Genomic DNA, 23953 nt, shown 5'->3' on the forward strand with positions numbered 1-23953 from the left:
GCAAACCATGTTAGCGTATCGGCAGGGGTGGGCTGCCAAAACTATTCAATTCTGGGCTGTCAGATTCTTAAGAGATTATATATACACACACTCATTTAAGAATTATTACTGGGGGAATGGGAGCAAAGAGAGAAAATGAAACCATCAAACCAGCAGAGTATTTTGTGTGTGTGTGTGTGTGTGTTTAAGAGAGAGAGAGAGGGAGAGAGAGAGAGAGAGAGAGAGAGAGAGAGGGAAAGGACAGAACCCAACTCCTTATGCCTATAATTAAATCAAAGTCTCCCCTCCAGATATTTTAGATTAGAGAGGGAGGGGACCAAAGTACACAAGGATCTGCCTGCTGAATGTTTTGGCACCAAGAAGTGTTGTACGATTCATTATCAATACCCTCATTACACCATCAGCTGAAGTGCATACTAGTTCTCCTGTGAAGATTTATCATGTATGGTGGCTACTTTGAAAGGGGTGGGGGAGAGAAGATGGGGGAGGGGGAACCCCACGTAGGTAGTGGAGTCTTTAACATTCCCGACTCAAGTGTCTCCCTGCTGTGCCTGTAAATGTCAGTCCGGTTTTTTCACGGCTGTGCGCACAGATTAGAAACAGCAGGAGAGCTCGGGAGTATGACTACAATACCGGTAAGGACTCTTGTCTTCATGGCAGTGCTCAAGTGATTCTTGGAATGCAGGACCCTGCTGTTTTCTAATATTTACACACAACTGGAGTCATCAAGAGCAGTAAATGCAGTCTATAAGGAAGCTTGCTTCCTTTGTGTAAGGGACTTTACATTCAAATCAGGACGCCCCAAGTGCTGCCACCCTCCTTCTGCTCCCTCCCACCCCACAGACAACAGGATAGGGCCATACTTTTTAACCATGTCGTCATAGCAATGTGCTTCCTATCTTCTCCCTGGTTCTTTAAAACACCAGGCAGCAGTTCCTAAGGAACGCCTCTCCTTAACGCCGTGGGGTTTTCGTTGGGCGAACAAACTTCTTGCTTTCCAAAACTCCCCCAAAATTGCCTTATCTCCCTCCATCTCTCCACTCTTGGATCTGAGGACATCCATTTTTGGAACCCTCCCTTGGTCAGTTCTGCCATTCTCAAGTCACTCCAAGCCCTGCTCCCGAATGTCAGTCCTCACTTACTCTCTTGCTGCCCCTTCGGCCTGGAACTGCTTCCCAGAGAAACTTTCATGCAAACAAGTTCCATTAATTCCTTCAGCTCCATTCCTGGACCTCGGCCTTTCCAGGGACGCTTAGGAAGAACGAATACCAAAATGGACCAAACTAAAGTGCCTGGGATTGAAATGATTGCACATCCTTCCTGTTTGTTCTGGCCTTGGTCTCTTCCCCACCCCACGAACTTCTTCTGTTGCTTAAACTGTAAACTCCTTCGGCACAGATTTGTCACACCTGCTGCTAGTATAGCCCCAGCCATGTAAGTATGTACATCAGGGGCAGGGAACCTTTCGGAGACTGTGCGCTGCATTCCCACCTGAGTAATCTTCCAGGGGCCACATACCAGTGATATGCAGGGCCAGAGGCAAAAATGGCAGAAGCAAGAGCTGCAAATTTTTTCTTGGCCCAGTAGGCTAGTTTAGTTACACACACAGGAAACCACGAGGCACCAACGGAGATCAAGGGCACACTCCAGCCAGGAGAAAACACCCAAGGAGAATAAGAGCTGGGGAAAGGTTAGAATTAGAGGGCCAGAATCAGAGTTCCCTTGCAAGAGGGATTGACTCCTAAACCACCTTGTAGCTCTGTGAGGGGAATAGGGGTCTGCTAACCACTCTCAGCCCCCATAACTGCAGTGTCCAGCGTCTTGTAGTGGCAGCCATAACCACTAAACATGGTATGATACTGCTTTAAATGTATGGTGCAGATGGGGCCTTAGTGGGACATTGTTGTTGTTGTTGTTGTTGTTATACCACCCTTCATCAGAGGAACATGGGGCACTTTACAGTATAAAAACACAAAACATAACAACAAGCCAAACAATAACTCCTCCAAAAATAAATTTGTCAGTTCTTCCAATTATTATTTTTTAGTTTGTTTTGGTTTTTTACCGTGCGTGGGAGGTACTAGTTGGTGCTTCTGTTTGTTTTACGGGTTGCAGTTTTGACCTCTGTATTTTTGTTCTTGTTTTCTGTGAACAGCAGCACATAAGTTACCCTAAGTAAATGCATATTGCCAGTCTTTTCTTGAGCTAGCAATTGCAATTGCACCCCAGTCGGAAGCACATTTATCTTGCATGTACAGCACCTGGATCCCAACGCAGCTTGCACCCGAAAACACTTCCACTTCAACCTCAGGTTTCATTTAAACAGAGACCAGAATTGGGACTTTATTTTTATTCAAGTTTGACATAAACTAAACAGTTAAATGAGCAGGTGCAAAAACAGCCATTCAAGATTTTTGAAAACTTCTGTACTAGTATTAAAACTGTACATAAAAAACTTAAAATACCCCTTTTCCAGTTTCAGCTACATAATGCAGTGCCGCATTGTGACTGCCTATAGGCTAAACACATACAGAAAAAGGGAAAAGCCCATGATTACTGGAAAAAGAACAGTAACTAGTAAAAAGCAGCAAGCACTCATCATTTAGACTTTCCTATTTCTGGGTCCTCTTCCTGGGGGTCAAGGTTTTCTTGGCTTTGGGAGCGGTCTTCAGTGCCTTGGGTTTCGTGACTCCTGCCTCTACAGTTGTTAAAAACAAAAACAATTTAGAGGTTATAATTAACGACTATGGTAAAGTGGTCAGGATATAATCAGAACATTTTATTTTAACAAAGGAAAATCCACGTGAATTTGCTACTGATTTAGACCAGACATAAAAAAAAAGAAAGGCAAGGAAACGCAACCTGCTCACATCAGCTTTAGGACACTCTTGAACCCCACAAAATTAATTTATAGCAGTAAAAATCGTAGAAGTAGTTTATAGTATTTCGAGCTATACAAACTAATTAGTCTGAAAAGGCAGCCTATGGGCAGTACCTAGTCCTCTATGCGATTTCATCTGGCCCCTGTTAAGATTCCTGGATAGTGATCCCTGTGTGTCTACACTGCCAAAGGAGAGGACTATGTGAAGGCAGCTCTTAGGCACACAACGGGTCCTTTCCTCTATTCCTGAGTCCAGTGGTTAGCAGCGATGCTTGGGGAGCGTTCACTTCCTACAGTCCTGACACCAAGAGCATTTCCCCAAGCATCCACAGGAGCTGCCAAGGCCCGGGGATTAGGGAGGGGAAGGATAAAAAGGTGGGAAAGAAATAAATTCCAGCTTCAAGTGAGGAGGGAGGTGCCTCAGGTTAGCCCCCTATCTTTTCATGAACCCCACCTCTAAAATAAATACTTTCCATGTATGCTCCTGTACTGTAATATTGGTAATTGCATGTAGAATGGTCTCACAGCAGATCCACAGCCGGGGACCTGCAGCTGTATACATAGGTGTTCACACACCGAGTTCTTTATTTGCTGTTGTTGCAGCACCCCTTCCCTCCCAGCCGCTCGTCTTATGTTTCAGAGATCAATAAAAATACCCCACGACTATTTAGAAATCTGAGTTGCAGGTAGGGCAGGGAGAAAAGAGGTGTTTGGCTGACGACAATGAATCCTCAATATATATTTGCAAGCGTGTAAGTCCCTCTCTGTGAGAAATTGATGCTCCAGTGCGGGAAATACATTTGGGGTAAAGCAAGGGCTGTTTTGGACAGTGGTGCCTTAGCAGGTAAAGAAGGAGCATAGGTGATTCTTGCATTGGTTGTTCTCGCTGATATTTCATTCTCTAAATCACTTTGAAAACACAGAGATTTCTCACCTTGCCTGCTGTCAGATCTGATCTGTGTATTCCAAGACTTTTCAGGGCACAAATATGACTGCAAATGAGATCCATGTGCCAGTTAAGTAGAGTGCAGTCAGTTCTCCCTTCTGCTACTCCTATCACCCTCATATCCAAACTTGCTCGAAAATGAGCAAATCAGCTTCACATCCAACAGTGAAAGTTAAACAAAGGGAAATGAATTGGGGAGATTTTATATTTCTAAGGAGGACAAAGAAGGCAAGGTCCAGAAACAACTAATGTTTCTCAGTAAAAAAAAAAAAAAAGATAAAAGAAGCATACAAGCACTCATGCAGCTTTAACTAGGGAGTAGTAGGCAAGCATCTCTAGTATCTAGTAAGATCTGGAATGGTCTCCCTCAGAAAGTTGTGGACTCTCCTTCCTTGGAGGTTTTTAAGCAAAGGTTGGATGGTCCCCTGTCATGGATGCTTTAGCTGAGATTCCTGCATTGCAGGGGGTTGGACTAGATGACCCTTGGAATCTCTTCCAACTCTACAATTCTACAATCTCAGCTATTTATTATGTTTTTATATGTGCTGTAAGCCACCCAGAGTGGCTGGGGAAACCGAGCTAGATGGGTGAGGTATAAATAATAAAACTACAGTGGTACCTCTGGTTGCGAATGCTTCTGGTTGTACATGTGTCGGGTTATGAGCTCCGCTAACCCAGAAACAGTGCTTCAGGTTAAGAACTTTGCTTCAGGATAAGAACAGAAATTGGGCTCCGGCGGTGCGGCAGCAGCAGGAGACCCCATTAGCTAAAGTAGTGCTTCAGGTTAAGAACAGTTTCAGGTTAAGAACGGACCTCCGGAACGAATTAAGTACTTAACCTGAGGTACCACTGTACAGTGGTACCTCTGTTAGCAAATGCTTCTGGTTGCACATGTGTCGGGTTATGAGCTCCGCTAACCTGGAAGTAGCTGCTCCTGGTTGCGACCTTTGCCCAGGATGCAAGTGGAAATTGTGCGCCAGAGGCTTGTACACAGCAGGATGCCCCATTGCTGAAAGTGTGGCTCAGGTTAAGAACAGTTTCCGGTTACGAACGGACGTCCAGAACAGATTTAGTTCATACCTGGAGGTACCACTGTATTATTATTAATAATTATTATTATTAATAATAATTGACACATAAAACATGCACTATGAAAGGTCAAAATCTTGTACTTCCCACTAACAATTGCCTCCACCTCAATTGAAGGCCAAGCTCACATATATTAACAGCAAACTCCTTATCCTGATGTCGGATCCTCACGTCGCCAAAAGGACACCATCCACACAAAATTAACGAGACATCGGCAGGCTTGGAGTAACTCCAAGGTGTTCAGAAGTACAAAAAATAATAATAATCTGGGAGATCTCAAATGCAGGAGCCCAGTGATGACTGACTTTGCTTGGTAGACAAGGAATGCCAATTGGCTCTTGGGAGGGAGGGAATGGAAATTGAGGGGAAAGCGAAATGGGACAAAGCATCCTGGAATAAGGATAGCTGGACCTGAGAAGGAGCACCACACACTTTTGTGTTGAAATTCCCACTGCAACCTCAGACATCTGAAAAGGATACATGGGAGAAATGCCAGCCATATTTCAAGAAATTTGAAACAGGAGGTGGGGTACCAAGACCAATTCTCAACACCACATGATTGGTTTGTTACTGGGAACAGAAAATAAAGAAATTGCAGCTGTGCAAAGTTGTACTGCTGGAGAAACACCATGGAAAATATACATCATATGGCTGGGAAATCCTACACTGAGAGATTAGCCAACAGCTTAACAGGAAAAAACAGACCAGATAATGTGTGGGGTCTCTGACTGAAGAAAACTCATAATGGATTAGAGGCCCTGGACACTGAGGGCCCAATTCAGGCTTGAAAAGCGGAATGGCGCTGAAAGAACGTGCGCTCAGGGGCATAAAAATGGAAAACTTGCAAGTTAAGACGTCAGTGCTGGGCAAACTGGATAACAGCCACTGCATGTATGGATGAGCAGTATATGCTAACAATCAGGCTGCATCCGTTATGTAGAGAAGCAAGTTTCACAGTTTCAAGTACTGTACATCGTGTGGACAAGGGTAATCTAGTGGAAGACATACTTGGAAATTCCCTCCCCATCTAAATTCTCCTCTCCCCTGCCCCATGACCACCACTCCAAAGTATTAAAAGGAGCACGCCGGTCACTTTGAGAGACATCTTTACATTTACCAGCTCAAGAGGGCCATATCACTAGACTAACCATGCAAAAGCTCCCCCCCCCCCCCTCACAAAGGTTTTCTCTGCATTAAACCCCTTTTCTCTGCAACTTATACCTTGTACTGTCTCTACCTTCTACACTGCTAAAGAACCTCTCTAAACCCCTCTCTGTTAATTCTCTCTCTACCCCAGAGCATACATATTCTTCTTTCTGCATGTCACCTCTCTGTTTCTCCTTTTCCCTCATTAATTCTCTTCCTGCTCGCTTACATCTTGCGGGGTCCAGAGGCACAAGCTCATGAATCTTTCGCTCTGCTAGCAATTCACACACTTGCGGAACTTCAATGCCAAGACATTGTTATTAATGGATTTATTTATACACCGCTTAATTGCAAAGGTGGAAAATGCTGAAGCCACACACTCTTCACACTGATTTCCCATAAAGCAGGACAAGTGGGATGGCTGTTTAAAGCACAGCAGGAGCAGGGTGGAGAGGAATGCCAAATCCTTCCTTTGCCTATGTTTCACACCCTAAGCAACTTCACTTCACACACTTGATGGCGCCCTCCCATCAGATGTCAAGGAAATAAACAACTACCTGACTTTTAGAAGGCATCTGAAGGCAGCCCTGTTTAGAGAAGTTTTTAATATCTGATGTTTCATTGTGTATTTAATATTCTGTTGGGAGCCGCCCAGAGTGGCTGAGGAAACCCTGCCAGATGGGCAGGCTATAAATAATATGATTTCTTCTTATTATTATTATTCCACCAACAGGGATCCACTGCAGAAAAGGCTCGTTCTCAGGTTGCCACCCTCTGGACCTCTCATGGAGGAGGCACACGAGAAAGGACCTCAGACGATCATCACAGAGTCTGAGTCAGTTTATATGGGGATTGAGGAATTCCATTCCTCTGAAGTACCTCCGCCACCCCAAAAATAACCAAGCGGAAAGTTTTTGAAAGCTTTTTTTTTAAAAAAATCCACTTCTCTGACCCCCCAACCCCCACCCCCCAAATTAAGCTAAAAAATCGACAACTTAGTTATAACAGTTTCATGTTTAACAGAAGGTGACAGATTCATTTTAAAGCAGGGTTTTCCTCTTAACACGTTTCCACGTGTTAATAAAAGCTCAAAATAATAATAAAAAAGTTTCAAACGTTTTTTAAAAAAACCAAACACACACAAAAACCAAGCAATGGATTTCATCCGTCCCAGAGCAGGCGATACCAGGCTAGATAAGAGTAACAGACTGAGTGGAAGTCGAGTCCATTGAGTTATGCATACACCATGCATCTTCACTTGGAAATAGTATCACCTGCACCGATGCCTGTCTCTTAGGGATAGGCTCAGTGGCAGAAGTTGTGTGGGCTCCAACATCTAACCTCCGGCATTTCCTGCTAAAAAGATCTTGGTTGACAGGGCTGGTAAGTCTTGCTTTCAAAAGTTGTGCTGCTGCACATAGCCTGGGTTGTAAGCTACCAATTATGCCAAAGCAAAACCAAGGTTCTTTTTCAGTCTATCTGGATAACTCCCTTTTCTTAAAGTAGCTCCACTCACTGTTGAATACGGTGGCGGCTGCGGCGGCTGCTGCTAGCCTCTGGCTGTAACCTGCTGTGATGAATTGGTCCTGGGGAGCGAGCACTTCCTGACAGTGAATTGGACAAGATAGGGGAGGATGAAAATGAGAACAGAGAGGAAAATAAAAGGTGGGGAAAGGGGCTGGGGACTACAACCAACCACAACCATCCGTTTTATATGTTGGGCCAAAAGCATATTTCGCGTTTGCTGCAGATAGACAACTGACAACCTTACATTCCCCAGGTTGCCCAGTATAAAAGAGTGGCATTTATTGCAAAACTTAATGCTTTTTTATTTTCAGCAAAATGGAAGATCTATGACAAATACCAATGGGGTACTTACTAGAGGTAGCACGTCTTCTTCTTTTGATGTTTTTCGTATCTTCTACAGCTGTTTCGCCATTGTCTTCATCAGCAGAGGCTGGCCCTGATGCAGCAGCTGCTTTTCTTTTCGTCTATCCCCGAACAAAACAAGAAACAAAGCCACACTTTATACAAAGCAGAAAAGTGCATGCAGACAAGTTAAATCGCAAAATGATGGTGCACTGTAGTAAACTGTTTGGCATGTTTCTCCATCTTTGCCCTTGTGTGAGTAACCAGATCAAAAGCCTATAGGAGGAATAGTATTTAGTCATAATTAACACACCATGGTTTTCATTCCCTCATTTTGAAAGTTTGTTGTTGTTTTTAAATGAGGTTCCTATGCAAACCCATAGTCTGTTTGAGAACAAGGTTGTAGTTGCAATCATGAGGTATAATACATCAAATGCTGTATCATTAAAATGCATGTGGATTGCATTCAAACACGAGGGTATTCCGCCAGCCACAGACTAGAAAATGAACTTTGTGGGATTCCCGAGTAACTGAGCTCAAATGTTTATTTTAAAGTTTCTTGTCTTTGAGATCACAGGGGAAAAGCATCACAATTTTTACAATATGTGGACAGCATCAGCTAGGAATGCACAAGAACTCTGATTTTTGCAAACTGCTATACAACATGAGCAGATCTGCACCTCTCGGACCAATACAGTATGTGCATTGGGACTTTTCTATGCACCTGATTTCACATATCTCCAAATGGCACGACACAGTTCTTGGCTAATTCAAAGTATGTATTAAGAACACGTTTTGAGAGAAAATGCATACATTTAATATTTTTAAGGATTTCTTTTTTCCCTTTTTAAATGCAAATTAATGCAGAAAGAGAACTTAATTGTGTGGGGAACATGTTCAAGTGACACGGATCAGAAAGAGACAGATTCCCTCCTTCCTCATCATGGGAACTGAGCCTGAAAAAATGTCTCTCCTTTATCTCTCCCCACCCCCTTGCCACATCACCCTATGGGAAGACCTGGTTCTCAACCAAAGATACATCAGGTTAGACATATTCTAAAAACAACAGAGCATGCAAAATACTTTAAAATAAATCGGGTGTCTCTCTTTTCCCATCACCTCCTCTCCCCCCCCCCTGCTTTTTTTGCAATGAATGTCGACAAGCCAGTACGTTTTGCCAGACACACAAACACATCTTCACCCATAAGCATAAAAATAACTGCGAAAGTTCAGCCTGCTTTTGGGGGGTAAGTTTGACAAACGTGTAGCTTTACTGAAATAGCTGCTGAAGTGGTTGCAACCTCACATAGCTGATGAGAGAAGGGGAGAGTGCATTACATCTTTCCAAAGTGTTGCTTCATGATTACCATCTAAACCCTGCTGGGCTGAACAGATTGGTTCGATAATTACATACAATAACTGCAGTGGGCAGGTAACCCTCAGCTGGCACAGGGCAGCTCCCCTGTGAGAACTTCCATATGCAAACTGCACTGATGGAGTGCATTAGGTACATCTTTCCTGCCGGTGCACAGGCCTGATTAACGCCAACCAAGACTCCAAGGTTAGCATGTCAGCAGATTTGTGATGCATTAGGCAGGAATAAACACAGACACTTTTGTTCGTTCTGACCAAAATTAAGGAGGAATATTTCACCACTGTATTGCTTTTATTTTCAGGATATAAACGCATTCCTCCTGGTTGCACCGAGGAGAGATTTTTAAAAGGCTCATTGTGAAAACAGATATCCAATACTTCCCACACAAAAAGCAAAAGGACATTTATCTTGTTTCCAAGCTTATTCAATAAAAAAAGGCATTTCTTAATCTTGATGCAGGTGAGTTACATGGCAAGAGAAGTCAGGCATCATTCTCTGACAGAGGCAACACCCATGTTTGATGCAGAGTGCAAGGCAAACTATGAATCACTAATTCATATTTATTTCACTTCAAATGTTTCCTAACAGTTATCGAGTGCCATCAATGGGCCCATCACCGAGCATAAGACATGCCCCACGGCTTGAGTAGTTTACAGGAACAATAATGGATGCTTTCACTGCACCACAATGAGGATAACTTTTCTTTCAGCAGGAGCTAACGGAACCCATGCAAATATTAAAGTAACATCATCCATTACATATGAAAGTGAATTAGATTCAAGCCAAGTTGGAAACAATGGCTCATTAATAAATCGCAGAACTAGAATCATTTTAAAATTTATAGTAGAGGGGAAAATGTAGATCTCTTAGCTCAAAGGAATTTCAATTAAGGTAGGCAGCAGATGTTGCCGCTGTTTCACAATACTGGCCATTCTGATGTGTCATATATACCCTAGCACAAACTGGATTAAAGTTCACCCAACAGTTTAACATTTGAGAAGCCTACCATGCTATATGCAAGATGCATGTCCCACTGTGATCAGTGGAGCTTACTCCCTACTAAGTGTGTTTAGGATGCAAATTATGAAATAGCAGAAGAGGAGTCTACACATTTAAATATAGTTCTCAACTGAATTTCATTTTTAGGAAGGGAGAGCAACAGCTCATCTTAGAGTTGTCTGAGGTCCAATTAATATGCAAGACTGTCTCATCTTCTAACCAAAGTTGGATTGAAAGTGCTTATTAACTTTATTAAGTTCACACACTCCTCCCTCTTCCAATCTACCAATAAGTCCAACTTTGGGTTTGGAGCCAACTATGCTTAGCATAAAATATTGCCATGTAAGGAAGCCCGAGGTGATACTTTTAGAAGCCACTTTGACACTCAGGATTTGCATGCAATTCGACACCATACTGAGGAGGCATACAAAGTACCATCTGGTCCAACTGAATTGGATCAATTTCAATTACACAGCCCAGGAATATCCTTGCAGGAGAGTCTGAGTGACCACACGTGGCTCATCAGGGGGATTGATGGGACAAGAGGGATTAACATCAAGACTTTGGAAACTTAGCGTTATGCGGTATTAGCTGCTTCCAACACTTTCTCCTCTATTCCAAAAATAGTCATGCATTACCAAAGATTCCTGCATTGCAGGGGGTTGAACTAGTTGACACTCAGGGTCCCTTCCAACTCTATAATTCTTTGATTGCTTTTTTTTTTTAAGTGCTGTTAGATTTATCAATCCTTCTTTCCCCTGACGTGTATAACTGTTTGTCTCTTCTGAAAAATAGTATTATAACAATAAGCAAAGTGTATTTTTCCACCTATAAATGCTGTTTGACTTGATAATGACAAGTGTTTACTGGAAGTACTTCATAATTCAGAATACCGTGATCATTTCTTCAGATTAACTGAAAGTTATTTTTTACCAGTCAGAAACAGGACAAAACACTTCTACTCTAGAATTTCTCTTCTAGGAAACTTAGATTCTGAGAGAGAATTTATCCACGCTTATCTTTTGTCCTGCTCTTTCCAGCTACACTTTAAAGCTCCCTGTCCAAGCAACCTTTTTCTTTGCTCTGGATCTTCCCCCATGAAAACACACTATTTAAAGATGAATTGAAACAAACGTTAATTTGGGTTTTTGTGGGGAGGGCTCTGGAGCAAAAAAAAAAAAAAAAAAAAAGTGGGGATGCTCAGACATGAAGCTATAAAATGCAGAGTGTGCCTAGAAAGAGCAGAGAAAAGGTGTGTGTGGATAAACCCCAGAATGGGAAATGTAAAAATCAGTGCTGAGCTAGGAACAAAATCCAGATCAAGCTGCACTTTGAAATCCAGTCGAGACAACTGCTAAATGCTGAAAGTCCCTTCATACACTGTCCTTTACAAGGATCATGTCGATCTCACATACCAATCATAAGTAAACTAATGAATCAATTATGAAATGGCTAACGTAGCCTGCAGGCATTATAGTGTGCTCATGTGATGAGCAGGCTCTTTTAGAATATGAGTTTTCACTCAGAAAAAGAGGTTCTAGTTCTTAGGATGGCACGGCTGCGTGCCAAGATGTTGATCCTATAAATTCTCAAAAAGGAGAGCAAGGAAAGAAAAGGTGCAAAGCAAACTATGCAAATGACCAACTATTTATTTATAGCTACGAGTCTTAGTTTTGTAATAAAGTTGGCAACCTGGCAAAACGTGAATGGAAAGTATATTTAGCCTAACTTGTTACATCCTGTTGGTTCTTGACCTCTGAAATGGAATTCTTCTGGATAAGCTATCTGAGTTTGGGACAAGTTTATGGAGATGTAAGGCTAATAGTCATGATGGCTGTGTTCTACCTCCAGCACTATTAACTGGGACTGAGAGCTGTGATCACATTACAACTGTACTTTGCCAGCTACACAGTGGTGTCTTCCTGTTTTAGTTTTAATGTCATATGACCTTTCCGTAAGCCATCTTGGGAATTTGATGATCAGCACAGTACAAATCTCTAAAAGTGAATAAATATTCATCAGCTCTTCAAGAGATTATCTCTATTTTTTAACCCAGTGCTGCTGTGAAGCATGGCACATCTATTCTCAAAAGAGTTAGGAAGAAAAAATAGTTTTGGATTTGTGTATATATTTATTGTCATTCATTCATTCATTCATTACATTTAGATCCTGCATTTTCTCCGCAAGTTTTTCCTCCTCCCCTATTTTTCATCTTCACAACAATCTTGTGAGGTAGGTTAGGCTGGAAGATAGTCACTGGCAAGTGGGGATCTGAACCCTGATCATCAAGATCCTAGTTCAAAACTAACCATTATACTATGAACGATCCTAGTCCAAAACTAACAGCTAGACTATGAATCCATTCAACTACATTATGTGCAATTCTCCCACCCACTTACGGATACGTTACCATACCAAACAAGTGAATGCTGATTGGATTCACGATTCACACCAAGCTAAATCCCAAGATAAACCAATTGAACAATTCTAGAGAGAGTAGAGCTGAGTGCATTAATATATTAATTGGTTCAATTAACTAAAGTGTGGCTTTTTTACCTGAATTGTAAATCAGAGCACTTCCCTTTCAAAGATCCTCAGCACAGAGAATGCTTTTTAAATCTATATACAGCTCTCGATTCAGGCAAGGCATTTGAAGATTATCTTTCAGAATACAATTTCCCAGTTTGGGGAAAGGAAAAGGAAACTTACAAATACCATACAAGCATCACCTGTATTTAAAGTCAACTTAGAGGGAAAGATCAACAACATGATCCCAAAGATATTTACTTGGAAGCAAGACCAATTATTTCAGTGCAACTTATAGCTTCAATTAACTAAACATCAATAGGCTAACAACCTGAATCATAGACAAAAATCAATTGCCAGGGTGGGGGTTGAGGGGGGTGAGAAGAGAGTCACCAGCTAAGATTAATTCTTGTTTGATTGAGGCTTTATTCTCCAACTGCCTGTTTCAATGCAAGAGCAATCACATCAATTTACACTGAAAGAGACTCAAAAAGTGATGGGTCCCAGATATTTATTTAGGTAGATTTATATCCTGCCCTTCTGTTGCAGGAAATTGGTAGTATCAGATGAAAAGGGTCTTACTGCACTGCTACGAGATGGGCTATGCACAACTGCTGCACTAGTGCAGCAAAACATGCAGTGCAGTAAGTCAGGCCCACGCAAATCCAAATGCAGTATTTTGCTTTCAACATTTTAATGCATTTCATAGAGATGTGCTAGTGTATAGCTTCTGCTATTGTTTGGCTCAGGCAACAGAAGCCAATTGATTGCCTGTCCTTAGCAATATTCCCTTGAAGTCTCTGGAATAATGATTTCTTGTTCCGGAACATACGTTATGTGAACGGAATGGAAAGATAACAGCTTCTTCTCTAAACTATCCATTTTTAGTCCACTTCAAATTTCACTCCTCTTCGTTAAAATATGGTTCGACTGAAAGATTAAGAAACTCTAGCTTTTAAACATATAGGCTACACCAGTCAACATGTCAAGCACGATCTATTAATTTCAAGTATACTCATGAACGTTGTATACAGTGCTTCCTGGTGACAAGACTTCACTATACCAGTGTTTTTCAACCACTGTTGCCTGGTGTGCCGTGGGAAAAATTGAAAAATTCGAAAGATTTTAAAATAAAGTATTTTATAATTTTTCATATTTCTGTTTACTTACTATTTCATAATAAAGTAATTATAAAATACTTTCTTTGTGTTTATTTGATTCCTATTCAAGAGAATTACTTTATATATAGTCAATATAGGCACAGAGCTAAATTTTTTAACATTTTCTAATGGTGGTGTGCCTCGTGATTTTTTTCATGAAACAAATGTGCCTTTGCCCAAAAAAAGGTTGAAAAACACTGCACTATACAATACTGTTAATTCCACAATTACTGCTATGATTATTCCTATATATATTTCAGGCTGTACTAGCTGACAAATCAATATTGTTTTGCAGTAAACCCCTGGATGGTTTAGTCTAGTCAAACCTGGCTATGGGGTGTGGCGCTCATCTCGCTTCAGGCTGAGGGAGCCAGCGTTTGTCCACAGACAGCTTTCCGGGTCATGTGGCCAGCATGACTAAACTGCTTCTGGCGCAACGGGACACCGTGAAGGAAACCAGAGCGCACAGAAACACCATTTACCTTCCCAGCGGTACCTGTTTATCTACTCGTGCTGGTATGCTTTCAAACTGCTATGGTGGCAAAAGTTGGCAGGGTGTATGGGGTGTTAGAGGAGGAGTAGCACTTCTGGTAGCAGACACGTCATGCTCCTTCTGTTGTAGGTTGTTGACTTTCGGTCCCTACCCTGCACTCAGCTCCCACTTGTGGCTCCTAGTAGCTGTCAGCTCATGACAGAAGCCACACCCTGAGAAATGGCACACCCGAACCATCATCCTATTGGCACATCCCATTGGTTGAAGCATTCCAGCGCTCAGTCTAGTACTATCACTTCATCCTTCTCTTCAGTCGGTAGCTCTGAGCGCAGCCATTTGGTGCCAATGCTTTCCTTCTTATCCAGCTTCCTTTTGCAGCTCTTGCTTTCTGGGTCATCAGCATTAGCTGAAAAACCTTCCTCAGTCTCAACTATCAGTACATCATCATCTTGAGCAGTGGGTGCTGATTCCTGTATATACACAGCAGCCTTCAAATAAATCTTACACTTGAATCATAAATAATGTCATTTCATGACATCTCTGTCAATACATATATTCGCTGAAGGTTTTTCCTGTTTATGAATAACAAAGCAGTCAAATATGCTTTTGCAAAGAGATGGACTCTAAAAAGGAAAAGAAGGAACTGACCTCTCTTTCTTTCTCTGCCTCTGCCTCTCTCTCTCTCTCTCTCTCTCTCACTCACTCACACACACACACACACTTGTAGATCCATTAAAATCAGCATTTATACAGAGTTCATACGAAAAATATTGAAATACACACATTTGGTGCATCAATGTTTTACCCATGGGATACAACCAAGTAAATATCCATCACAGAAATGTATCACTACGACAAACCCAAAATCCCACTTCTAATCTTTTTAATTACTGTTCATGAACAGCATTATGCTAGTACTCAGTAATTATATTCTGATCAAACAGCCTGGTGTCCAATACCAAGCTTATGAATAAAATTCTGGTAAGTAAAATACTGGATATTATATAGAAGTACAGTGGTACCTTGGGTTACATACGCTTCAGGTTACAAACTCTGCTAACCCAGAAATAGTACCTCTGGTTAAGAACTTTGCTTCAGGATGAGAACAGAAATCGCCCGGCGGCAGTGTGGCGGCAGCGGGAGGCCCCATTAGCTAAAGTGGTGCTTCAGGTTAATAACAGTTTCAGGTTAAGAACGGACCTCCAGAACGAATCAAGTTCTTAACCCGAGGTACCACTGTAGACTGAACGCTTGGTTTACATGCCATTACAGGAATAACACATCTGGTGGTTTATCTGTAGAACAGTCTCTCTGGCTGTTCAGCTATCATGTCAATTAAAGATTTGATAGCCTATAGCAGGGATGGGGAATTTTTAGCCCTCTGGATGTTGTTGGACTCCCCACTCTCCTCAGCCCCAAACAGTACATTCAGAGATGGTGAGAGCTGTAGTCAGCATTATCTGCGGGACCACAGGTTCCCTGTATCTACCATGTTGAAATGCACAAAAAAAGAAAACCTTCTGGGTAGACACCAGCCAAGATCCAAAGAGCTTTTTCCTAGCTTTCACATGAGTTCCAAGGAGACTTGGGTGGATGTGTGTTTTTCCACTTCAGCCCCTTACACTGTGTGAAGTGGCATTTCAACAGCGGTTTGTGATGTGGCACAGAGGTCTCCATAAAAGAGAGGGAAAAAAACCTCCCAGTGGCGCACGTGTAAGCTCTTGGGCAAGGCTAAAGTAGCTCTTTGGACTCAGGCCAGTGACAATAAGATGGAACAAGCCTTTTGCTCATGAAATATAGTCAAGTCTCAAGTGTGCATTTGTTCCCTTTCCTCTTCCAGTCTGGATTTCACCTACGTGACACCCATTTCCAACAGCACTCACTCGCTTTCCAGCTGAAAAGAGGAGGCATTAAATACTGATCTGAATTAAAAAATAAAGACCTTAAGTGCAGGCTTTGCTGGAATGTCTCCATTCTCTGAAACATCCAAGTCCAGTATACCATCATCCTTCTGACCAATGTCCTTGAGACCCTGAAGAAGTATTTCCCGTAACTGCTCGTATGGTGGTTTCTCAGCATAAGTCAGAGACATCACCGTTTCCATGTATTTGGCTATTTCATCTGAAATAAACAATAAGTGTCTATCTAAGGAGATTGAATTATACTACAAATATATTCTAAAGTGATTCACCTAGAAAATTCACACAATTCTATGCTACCGCTCAGCCATGGCTGTTGTGCAGAATCTGATTTCAAGGGTTTACTCGGAGTAGGACTTATGCTGAATATCACCCTTCGTCATGAAAAAGCCATCCTAGCATTTCAGTAAGAAAGCACTACAAACAACCCTGCAGTTTTGCTTTGGAAGGAGGCGTTTACATAATACACTAGTCTTGCTCAGGAGTGTTTATTTCAATGAAAATAGACTTGAGCCCAATGACTTACACTTTCTAAGTTCAATTCATTCAGGAGTTTTTAAACTTCCCGGAAATTATGTCACGTTTTCCAGTATTTTAGACATAAAGTGCTTGTTTTGTCTGCAGGCACAAATACACACATCTCTGCAGCAAGCAAAAATTGTCATGATCTGAAAGCCAGTCATGTTTCATGTGTGCTGCATGCTATGACTGAAGAATCTGGATCCTCCTGGCATCCCAATCCCACTGGTGGTCTATGTGTGAACGCTAAACGATCTTAATAGCTGTGAATTTTGCCCCCCTGCATTAAAAAGAAAAAATATTTCCTTACAAGCCAATCCTTTCATCCTGCAATTTCACGACAACCTCAACTATATTTGCAAAATGCAAAATGTACAAATATGTAGCAAGTTGTTCAAGGGGTTGTTTTAACTTTGTTTGGAAAATGAGCACCAGAAGCTCTCCAAAAACAAGCAGATCCTGGACACTTTTTGTTTCAACAAAACCCCTTTGAATTCTTTTTTATAATTCTTGTAAAAAATTTATAATTCTTGTAAAAACTTTTTTTCAAAAGTTTCATTATGGGTTAATATGACAATTGAATATTCTTACCTGGTTTATCTTTTTTAGAGAAACACTCACTCATCAAGTCTGCAATATTATCTGTATACCTGATGGGGGGGTGGGGGGAAGCAGACAAGTTATGTTTAAGAGATCAGCAGCTAGTATTTTTGGTGAATATTCTCCCTTAGGTAAATAAGTGTGTATCAACACAATGATGAGAGTAAAAATGGGGCAAATCCCTTAAATTTTAAAATTATACTTCAGTACTGAATAAAATATCCCATTTTCTAATATAGTACAATCTCATTTAGTAACATTTGCTCAAAATATACAGGTAATCAAAACTGTGGATGAATGAAAAGATTATTGCATTATATTTTTGATGGATGTGTTACTATATCATGAAATTCCCAGAGAATCATGCATGTATATCAAATAGGAAAGCCGGGGCCTTTAATTAGACCAACCTGTGTTGGGAAAGTAGAGAAAGTCAGAACTTTCAAGCAGAAATAATAGGCAAATTGAAAATTACACTGACAGAAGAGGCTGGAAACATCTTCAGAGCTGAGGGCCACATTTCCCCAGCGGAATGCTGTCAAGAGGCCCCACACCAGCAGATCTACTTGCAGAGGATGGACTTACAACTGCACACTTTGCACAAGAGATAAGCCCCTTTCCCTCCCCACAGATGGTTGAGACAGAGCTAGATGAAATCTCGCTGTGGGTTGCATGCAGCCAACCCACAGGTTCCCCATTCCAGCTATGCAGAGCAAGGAGGGGTGATAACCCTGTAATTCACGAAAGCTAGGGCTAAGCTGCTGCTAGCAAATGAGGAACACTGTGATAATGATTTAGAGTTTAGGTTATTTCAGGGCAGCTTGTTCAAAAACAGATCTGAGCCCAACGTTAATAAAACTATGGTCATGCTATTCATGTCAGGAATCTGTTGCAAACTAAGAGGGATGTGGGATGAGTATGTACTCATTGCCTAGAAATTTTCAGCAGTAACAGATTATACTACTATGCCCTTGTTTGCAGTTTCTGGCTACCAAGGCCTCATCAGACTGTTGCAAAAAGCAAAACAAAAAAACCAGCAGTGCACAGGTGGGTGCATTTAATGAGATTCCTAAGTTTGGATGATATGTGCAATGAGAATGATGAAAAGTGGATGTGAGCTACTTGTTCAACAGCTACACTTTCCATTTGCTGCATGTTCAGTATGTTCACCTGTCAGGGCTGGCCCGCCCATCAGGCAGGGCTGGCCCGCCCTCAGGGCGGCAGGCTCCTGTGGGTGGCGGTGCTGCTGTGTACCTGCTGCTCACTGCTGCCAGATGCTTGGCACCTCCTCCTGCTCCTTTGTCACTGCAGCCACACGCCACTGTCTTAGCCACACCCCTGCAGCCTGCCTGCTGCTGTACCTCCTTGACCACCACTCAGGGAAGCCTCAGTGTGCTGGCAGCAGCGAGGGGCTGTGGAGGAGGAGGGGAGTGGAGAGTAGATGGGGGGGGGTTGCCTCAAGTGGCAAAATATCCTGAGCCAGCCCTGTCATCTGTTTTCTTTTATGTAAAATGAGGAATACCCACAATCAGTGTGAATACCTTATCCTATTATTTAAATAAGGGCTTTTCATTCAGTTAGGTGAGTATTGGAAAATAGAGTAATCTCATTCCTTTTGGGTAGTCAAGCCCCAACTATACATTTGACTAATATTTTGAATTTAGGGGCCTCACTATCAGCCAAGTTGAAAGATTACTATTTTGAATAAGACAAATTTGTTTGTGAAAATTAAAAATAAGAGTTTTACCTAATTTTGGAGTCTTTGACATAATTGGGGTCTTTCAGATTGTCTTCCCAAGGGAGTTTACCACAAAGCCAACAGATCATACAATAACCCAGAATTTCCAAGTCACCACGCCTTGATGGAGCTGCAAACAAAACAGAGCATTAACTTCACAGTTGTGTCTTATAGTCAATTTAGAGATATATAGATGATTTATAGATCAAGTTTGGGAACTATAAAATATTTTCTTAAGAATCCAAAAGGAGCCATCAATGTACTGTCACAGGGTCTTTCAAAACTGATGGACGGGATCTCTTTGGAATGTGTGGAACATTGGCCAAGATTTGGCATGGTACTATTGGTCACAGGCCTACAGGCGCTCATAGTTCAGGGTCTTCTAAGGGTGGATCATTATTCCAGTGTCATCAGTGAATAGAGAGGTGAGGTATGGAGAGTCCCCAGCTGCTGTTCTGCCTGGTTGGAGATTAAATGTGCAGGGAGAAGAGGTGTGTAATTGATGAGGTTTCTAAGTGGTGTCAGAGATTACTATGGCTGGGATCCAAACAGCTACTTTAGTGGTACCCAAGGATTTGCACCTGTCCAGTGGGGTTTCTTTTAGAACAGAAAATCCCATGCTGTCTCACAAATTGCTTTTGAGACTATCCTCAGCAGCATGACAAGAATGGGGAGCCACTCATTGCATTAGCACAAGTCCAAAACCACTTTGGGTTCAACATTTTCAAGATCCTGAACCTAGTAAACTTAGAAGACATGTACTTTGAGGCACAGTGACCCATGCCACACTTCCTGATGGGACCCTTTTTAGTTTTATATTATTAATTTTTTTACCATTGGTCTCTGACTGTGGACAGCACAAGAATTACGCCAACCCCTGGAATTGTACTTTTAAAACTCCTGTCTTACGAGACGAAATGCAACAATGTGTCATTGCTCTCACCACTGTAACGTACCAATGCAACTCATAATCTGAAAATCAATCAAGATTGCTTTAAAAAGCCTGGATCCAAAGAACAGATATGCATGCATGGAATAATGGAAAGCAATGCCTCAAGGGCAGTTTTTCTCCATATGCACCTTCCCAGACACTGAGGTCATTCTTGTGTGCCTCCTCCACGAGAAGTCTGGAAGGTGGCAACACAAGAACAGTCATTTTCTGCGAGGGCTCCCCAGTGACGTTCGGCTGGTACCTTCCTTACACACCTTTAGGCGCCAGGTGAAAACATGCCTCTTTAACCAGGCCTTTGGCTGATTGACATCCAATTCCCCTTTAAATGTGTTCTGGAAAGGGAGGGGAATTATTGGTTTGTTTTCGTTCTTACTTTTATGAAGGATTTTGTGTTTTGTATATTGTGATTTTATGTTGTGAACTGCCCTGAGGTCTACAGGTATAGGAAGGTATACAAATTGTAATAATAATAGTAAGCAAGAGCTTTGCTTTTATCCATTGTTTTCAGCAGCAGTACCCACCTGAAGCCGAAAGCTTGTGAAATTAAAAACAGCTAACCTCTTCTGTACTTAGAAATCCTGCTTAGAAAAAAAGGAGTGCTCTGGCTATGTGAAAGTAGCTGGGTGTAGCTCTGTGGTTCAGAATGTGCTTCGCATGCAGAAAGTCCTGGGTTCAATTCCTGCCGTTTCCAGACAGGGTTGGAAAAAGACTCCTGCATGAAACCCTGGGAATGCCCTGTCAGTCAGTATAGCCAACACTAAGCTAGATGGACCAACAGTCTGAATTAGCATAAGGCTGCTTCCTCTCTCATCTCTGAATGTACATTCATCCATTCTTTACCATCTAAGATCTAAACATATTTTTTTAAGAGCTAATATGTAAAAAAAAAACAAGTAGTCTTGTTTTATATACTTGGCAATATGATGAAATATATTAATATTTGACTGGCCAAGTAAGACAATCTGTACAAAGATTTCAGCACGCAGATGTCCCGTTTGCAGACAATGTTGGTACAGTGGTACCTCTGATTGCAGACGGGATCCGTTACGGAGCTCCGGTCGAATCCGTAACCAGAGGGGCCACTTCTGTGCATGCATGCGCAGCTAAACACTTCTGGGTTTGCTGCTTTCGCAACCCGAAGTTTACATTATCCTAGGGTAACGTAAGCCGAAGTGATAATGTATTATTATTCTCCAACACTACTACAATCTGGCTTGTAACATCGTTTCAAGTTATTCTGCTAATTATTTGCAGATTTGTTCCCACTGTGGAATTCTAAATTAATTCTTGATATGTAAGTGGGCTACTTTAGACCAGTATTTCAACATGGCCACATTTTCAAGCTCGTTACCTTGCATTCACAGCAACCACAAGAAACGTTATGCAAGAAGCAAAGCAAAACTACTTACCCACCCCCTTGTGAGCATCAATACTAGTAAATTCAAGAGTTCCATCATGACACCTCTTGGGGTTCTCTTTATAATCTTTGTGGTTACCTTCCGGACAGTATCGATAGGCGAGGCCATAATCCACCAAGTACACCTATTAAGATTCCAAATGCACAAAGATGAGCGTCATCCAAGAATTTATAAGGATGCTTTTACAATACTTTCAAAAATTCTCTTATCATTCAGACTTCAAATGCTTAGGTTACACTTGAACAAACATCTACAAACTATTCATTTTTCCTTATTGCATTATTAAGGTCATTTATATACTGTCATTTATATATTTATATACTGTCATTTACATATTTCTAAGCAATGCACATAAACATAAACCATGCAGAATATAAAATAATAAAAAGTCCTCATAAAACGGAACACTAGCTTCTACTGCCATGCATGTAAAGTTCAGCAAGGAGGTGCCTGTCTAATCTCAGTTGGGAGGAGAGCTCCATAGGTTTGGGCCCACAGCTCTGAACACATGGCTTCTAGCAGTTATGAACCATGCCACCTGAGCCACAGGGGATCACCAACAGAGATGTCACAAAAGATCTCAGTGATCAAGCTGGGATATAAGGGATCAAGTGGTCCTTTGGATACTTTGGACCCATGTTGTTAAAGGCCTTGTGAATTAATGCAAGAACCTTGAACCAGGCTAGGTAACATAGGGCAGCCGGTGCAAGTTTTTAAGCACCAGGATTATGTGCAGGTTGCAATGGAACCACTGTAAATCAGTGCCCCCAATACCTATCCCAGAAAGCCACCCTTGTCAATTGTATCAAAAGTTGCAGGTGGTTTGAGAAGCAGGAGCAAAGATGTATCCTGCCATCCCTCTATCAATCCAGGTCATCTATCAGGGTGACCAAGGTTGGTTCAGTCAAAAATCCGAACCTGAACCCAGAATGAAATTGATCTAGCTAGTCCACATCTTCCAGGAATTTCTCCAACTGCTCTCTCCACTACCTTGCCTACGGAAGGGGCATTCATGACTGGGTGTGACTAATCATTGATTCCACGTACTCCAATATAACACAATCCCATAGTGAGATACTTGCTTTTTGTTGTTGTTAAAATAAAGGAAAAAACCAAGTTAAAGCAAGTCTACCTGTATGCTGTGTTTCTATCTAGAGTAGGGATGGGAAGACCAGTGGATTAAAACAACCTTGCAAATAAACCCACAAAAGTTACTAGCCTGTAACAATTTTTTGCTATCCTGCTGGGGATTGGCACAGGAAACTCTGTCTCTGCTGCAGCAGCCCGCTGTATTTCTATGATGGGCATGGAGGAGGGTTTTTTCCTCTTCTGGCAGCCTGCTTGGTTTCTAGGGACACAAGGCAGGGAAGGAGCACTCCATCTCTCCTCCAACAGCCTGTTTGCTCACCTGTATGCAATTCTTTGTCACTTATGGCTACCAGGCTAGTGCTTAAATACAAGGCTGGGATTCAACTCCCATCATCTCTGGCCGTGTTGGCTGGGACTGATAGGAGTTAAAGTCCAACAAGAATGGGAAGGCCACAGATTCCTGGTCTCTGATCTAGAGAAATCCAATACAAGCTTTAAAATAACAGTGGGGGGATATTTTAAACTATATAGGTAAAGACTATATTGTCTCATAATCCTTGAAAAAAAAACATTTGGTTGGCTGCATGGATCTGACCATATTGCCTCAGGTGAGCTGGTGGAAACCCGAAGGCTCCGATTTGCGTCAAGTCACCAAGATAAGTTTGATCTATAATTTCTTTTTTAAACCTATCATGAATGATCAGTAAGATGGTAAGTGATTTCACTCAGTTACAGAAGACTCCTGCTCATTTTTTAACAAACAGACACTACCCACTCAGATGGCAGAGGATGGTTTGCATCTGTTTGAGACTCACTAATTGGCACAGTGACTCCAGTCAGTATAAGCGCCATCTTCTTCCCTATACCTTAAATGGAGAATGCTCTTCCTTCCTCCAACAGGACCAAGAGTTTTCTACCCTCTGGTTGAATACTTAATTTGATATTAAAGGATTTAACAAATTGTTCAACTGTTTTTAATAATTATATTTTCATCCTACCTTTCGGACAAAAATATTGTCTCCCAAAGCAGCTCACATCAATGAAAAATTCAATACAGTCCTGGTGGGAGGCACTGTACATAAATTAAAATGAGACACAGGCCTTGACCTCAGGCTGGCAGACTAAAAAACACAAGACATCCAAGGGAAGGGAAGGGGGGGAATAGGTAGAGGATGGAGATCAGTTCGGCAATGCCAGAACAGCAGTGAACTTTAAATGGGCATCTTTATTAGAT

At 41.8% G+C, this 23953-nt stretch overlaps 1 protein-coding gene across 6 annotated transcripts in view; it reads right to left on the reverse strand.

Moving 5' to 3' along the window:
- Positions 1-2335: 2335 nt before the first annotated feature.
- VRK1 (VRK serine/threonine kinase 1) overlaps positions 2336-23953 on the reverse strand; it is a 39559-nt gene continuing 17941 nt past the window's right edge. For 4 of the 6 annotated variants that reach the window (XM_083736294.1, XM_083736296.1, XM_083736295.1 and 1 more), the window contains exons 8-14: positions 21622-21754; positions 19270-19390; positions 17514-17572; positions 16427-16605; positions 7942-8053; positions 7579-7666; positions 2336-2698 (exon numbers count right to left, since the gene is read on the reverse strand). In XM_083736294.1, coding sequence (XP_083592420.1) covers positions 2599-2698; positions 7579-7666; positions 7942-8053; positions 16427-16605; positions 17514-17572; positions 19270-19390; positions 21622-21754 — 792 coding nt within the window. In that variant the 3' untranslated portion in view covers positions 2336-2598. The remainder of the gene's footprint in view (positions 2699-7578; positions 7667-7941; positions 8054-16426; positions 16606-17513; positions 17573-19269; positions 19391-21621; positions 21755-23953) is intronic. The other 2 variants (XM_083736298.1, XM_083736299.1) reach the window with 1 other exon arrangement.

Source organism: Podarcis gaigeae (genome assembly GCF_964106915.1).
Source record: "Podarcis gaigeae genome assembly, chromosome: 1".
In the NCBI taxonomy this organism is placed as follows: domain Eukaryota; kingdom Metazoa; phylum Chordata; class Lepidosauria; order Squamata; family Lacertidae; genus Podarcis; species Podarcis gaigeae.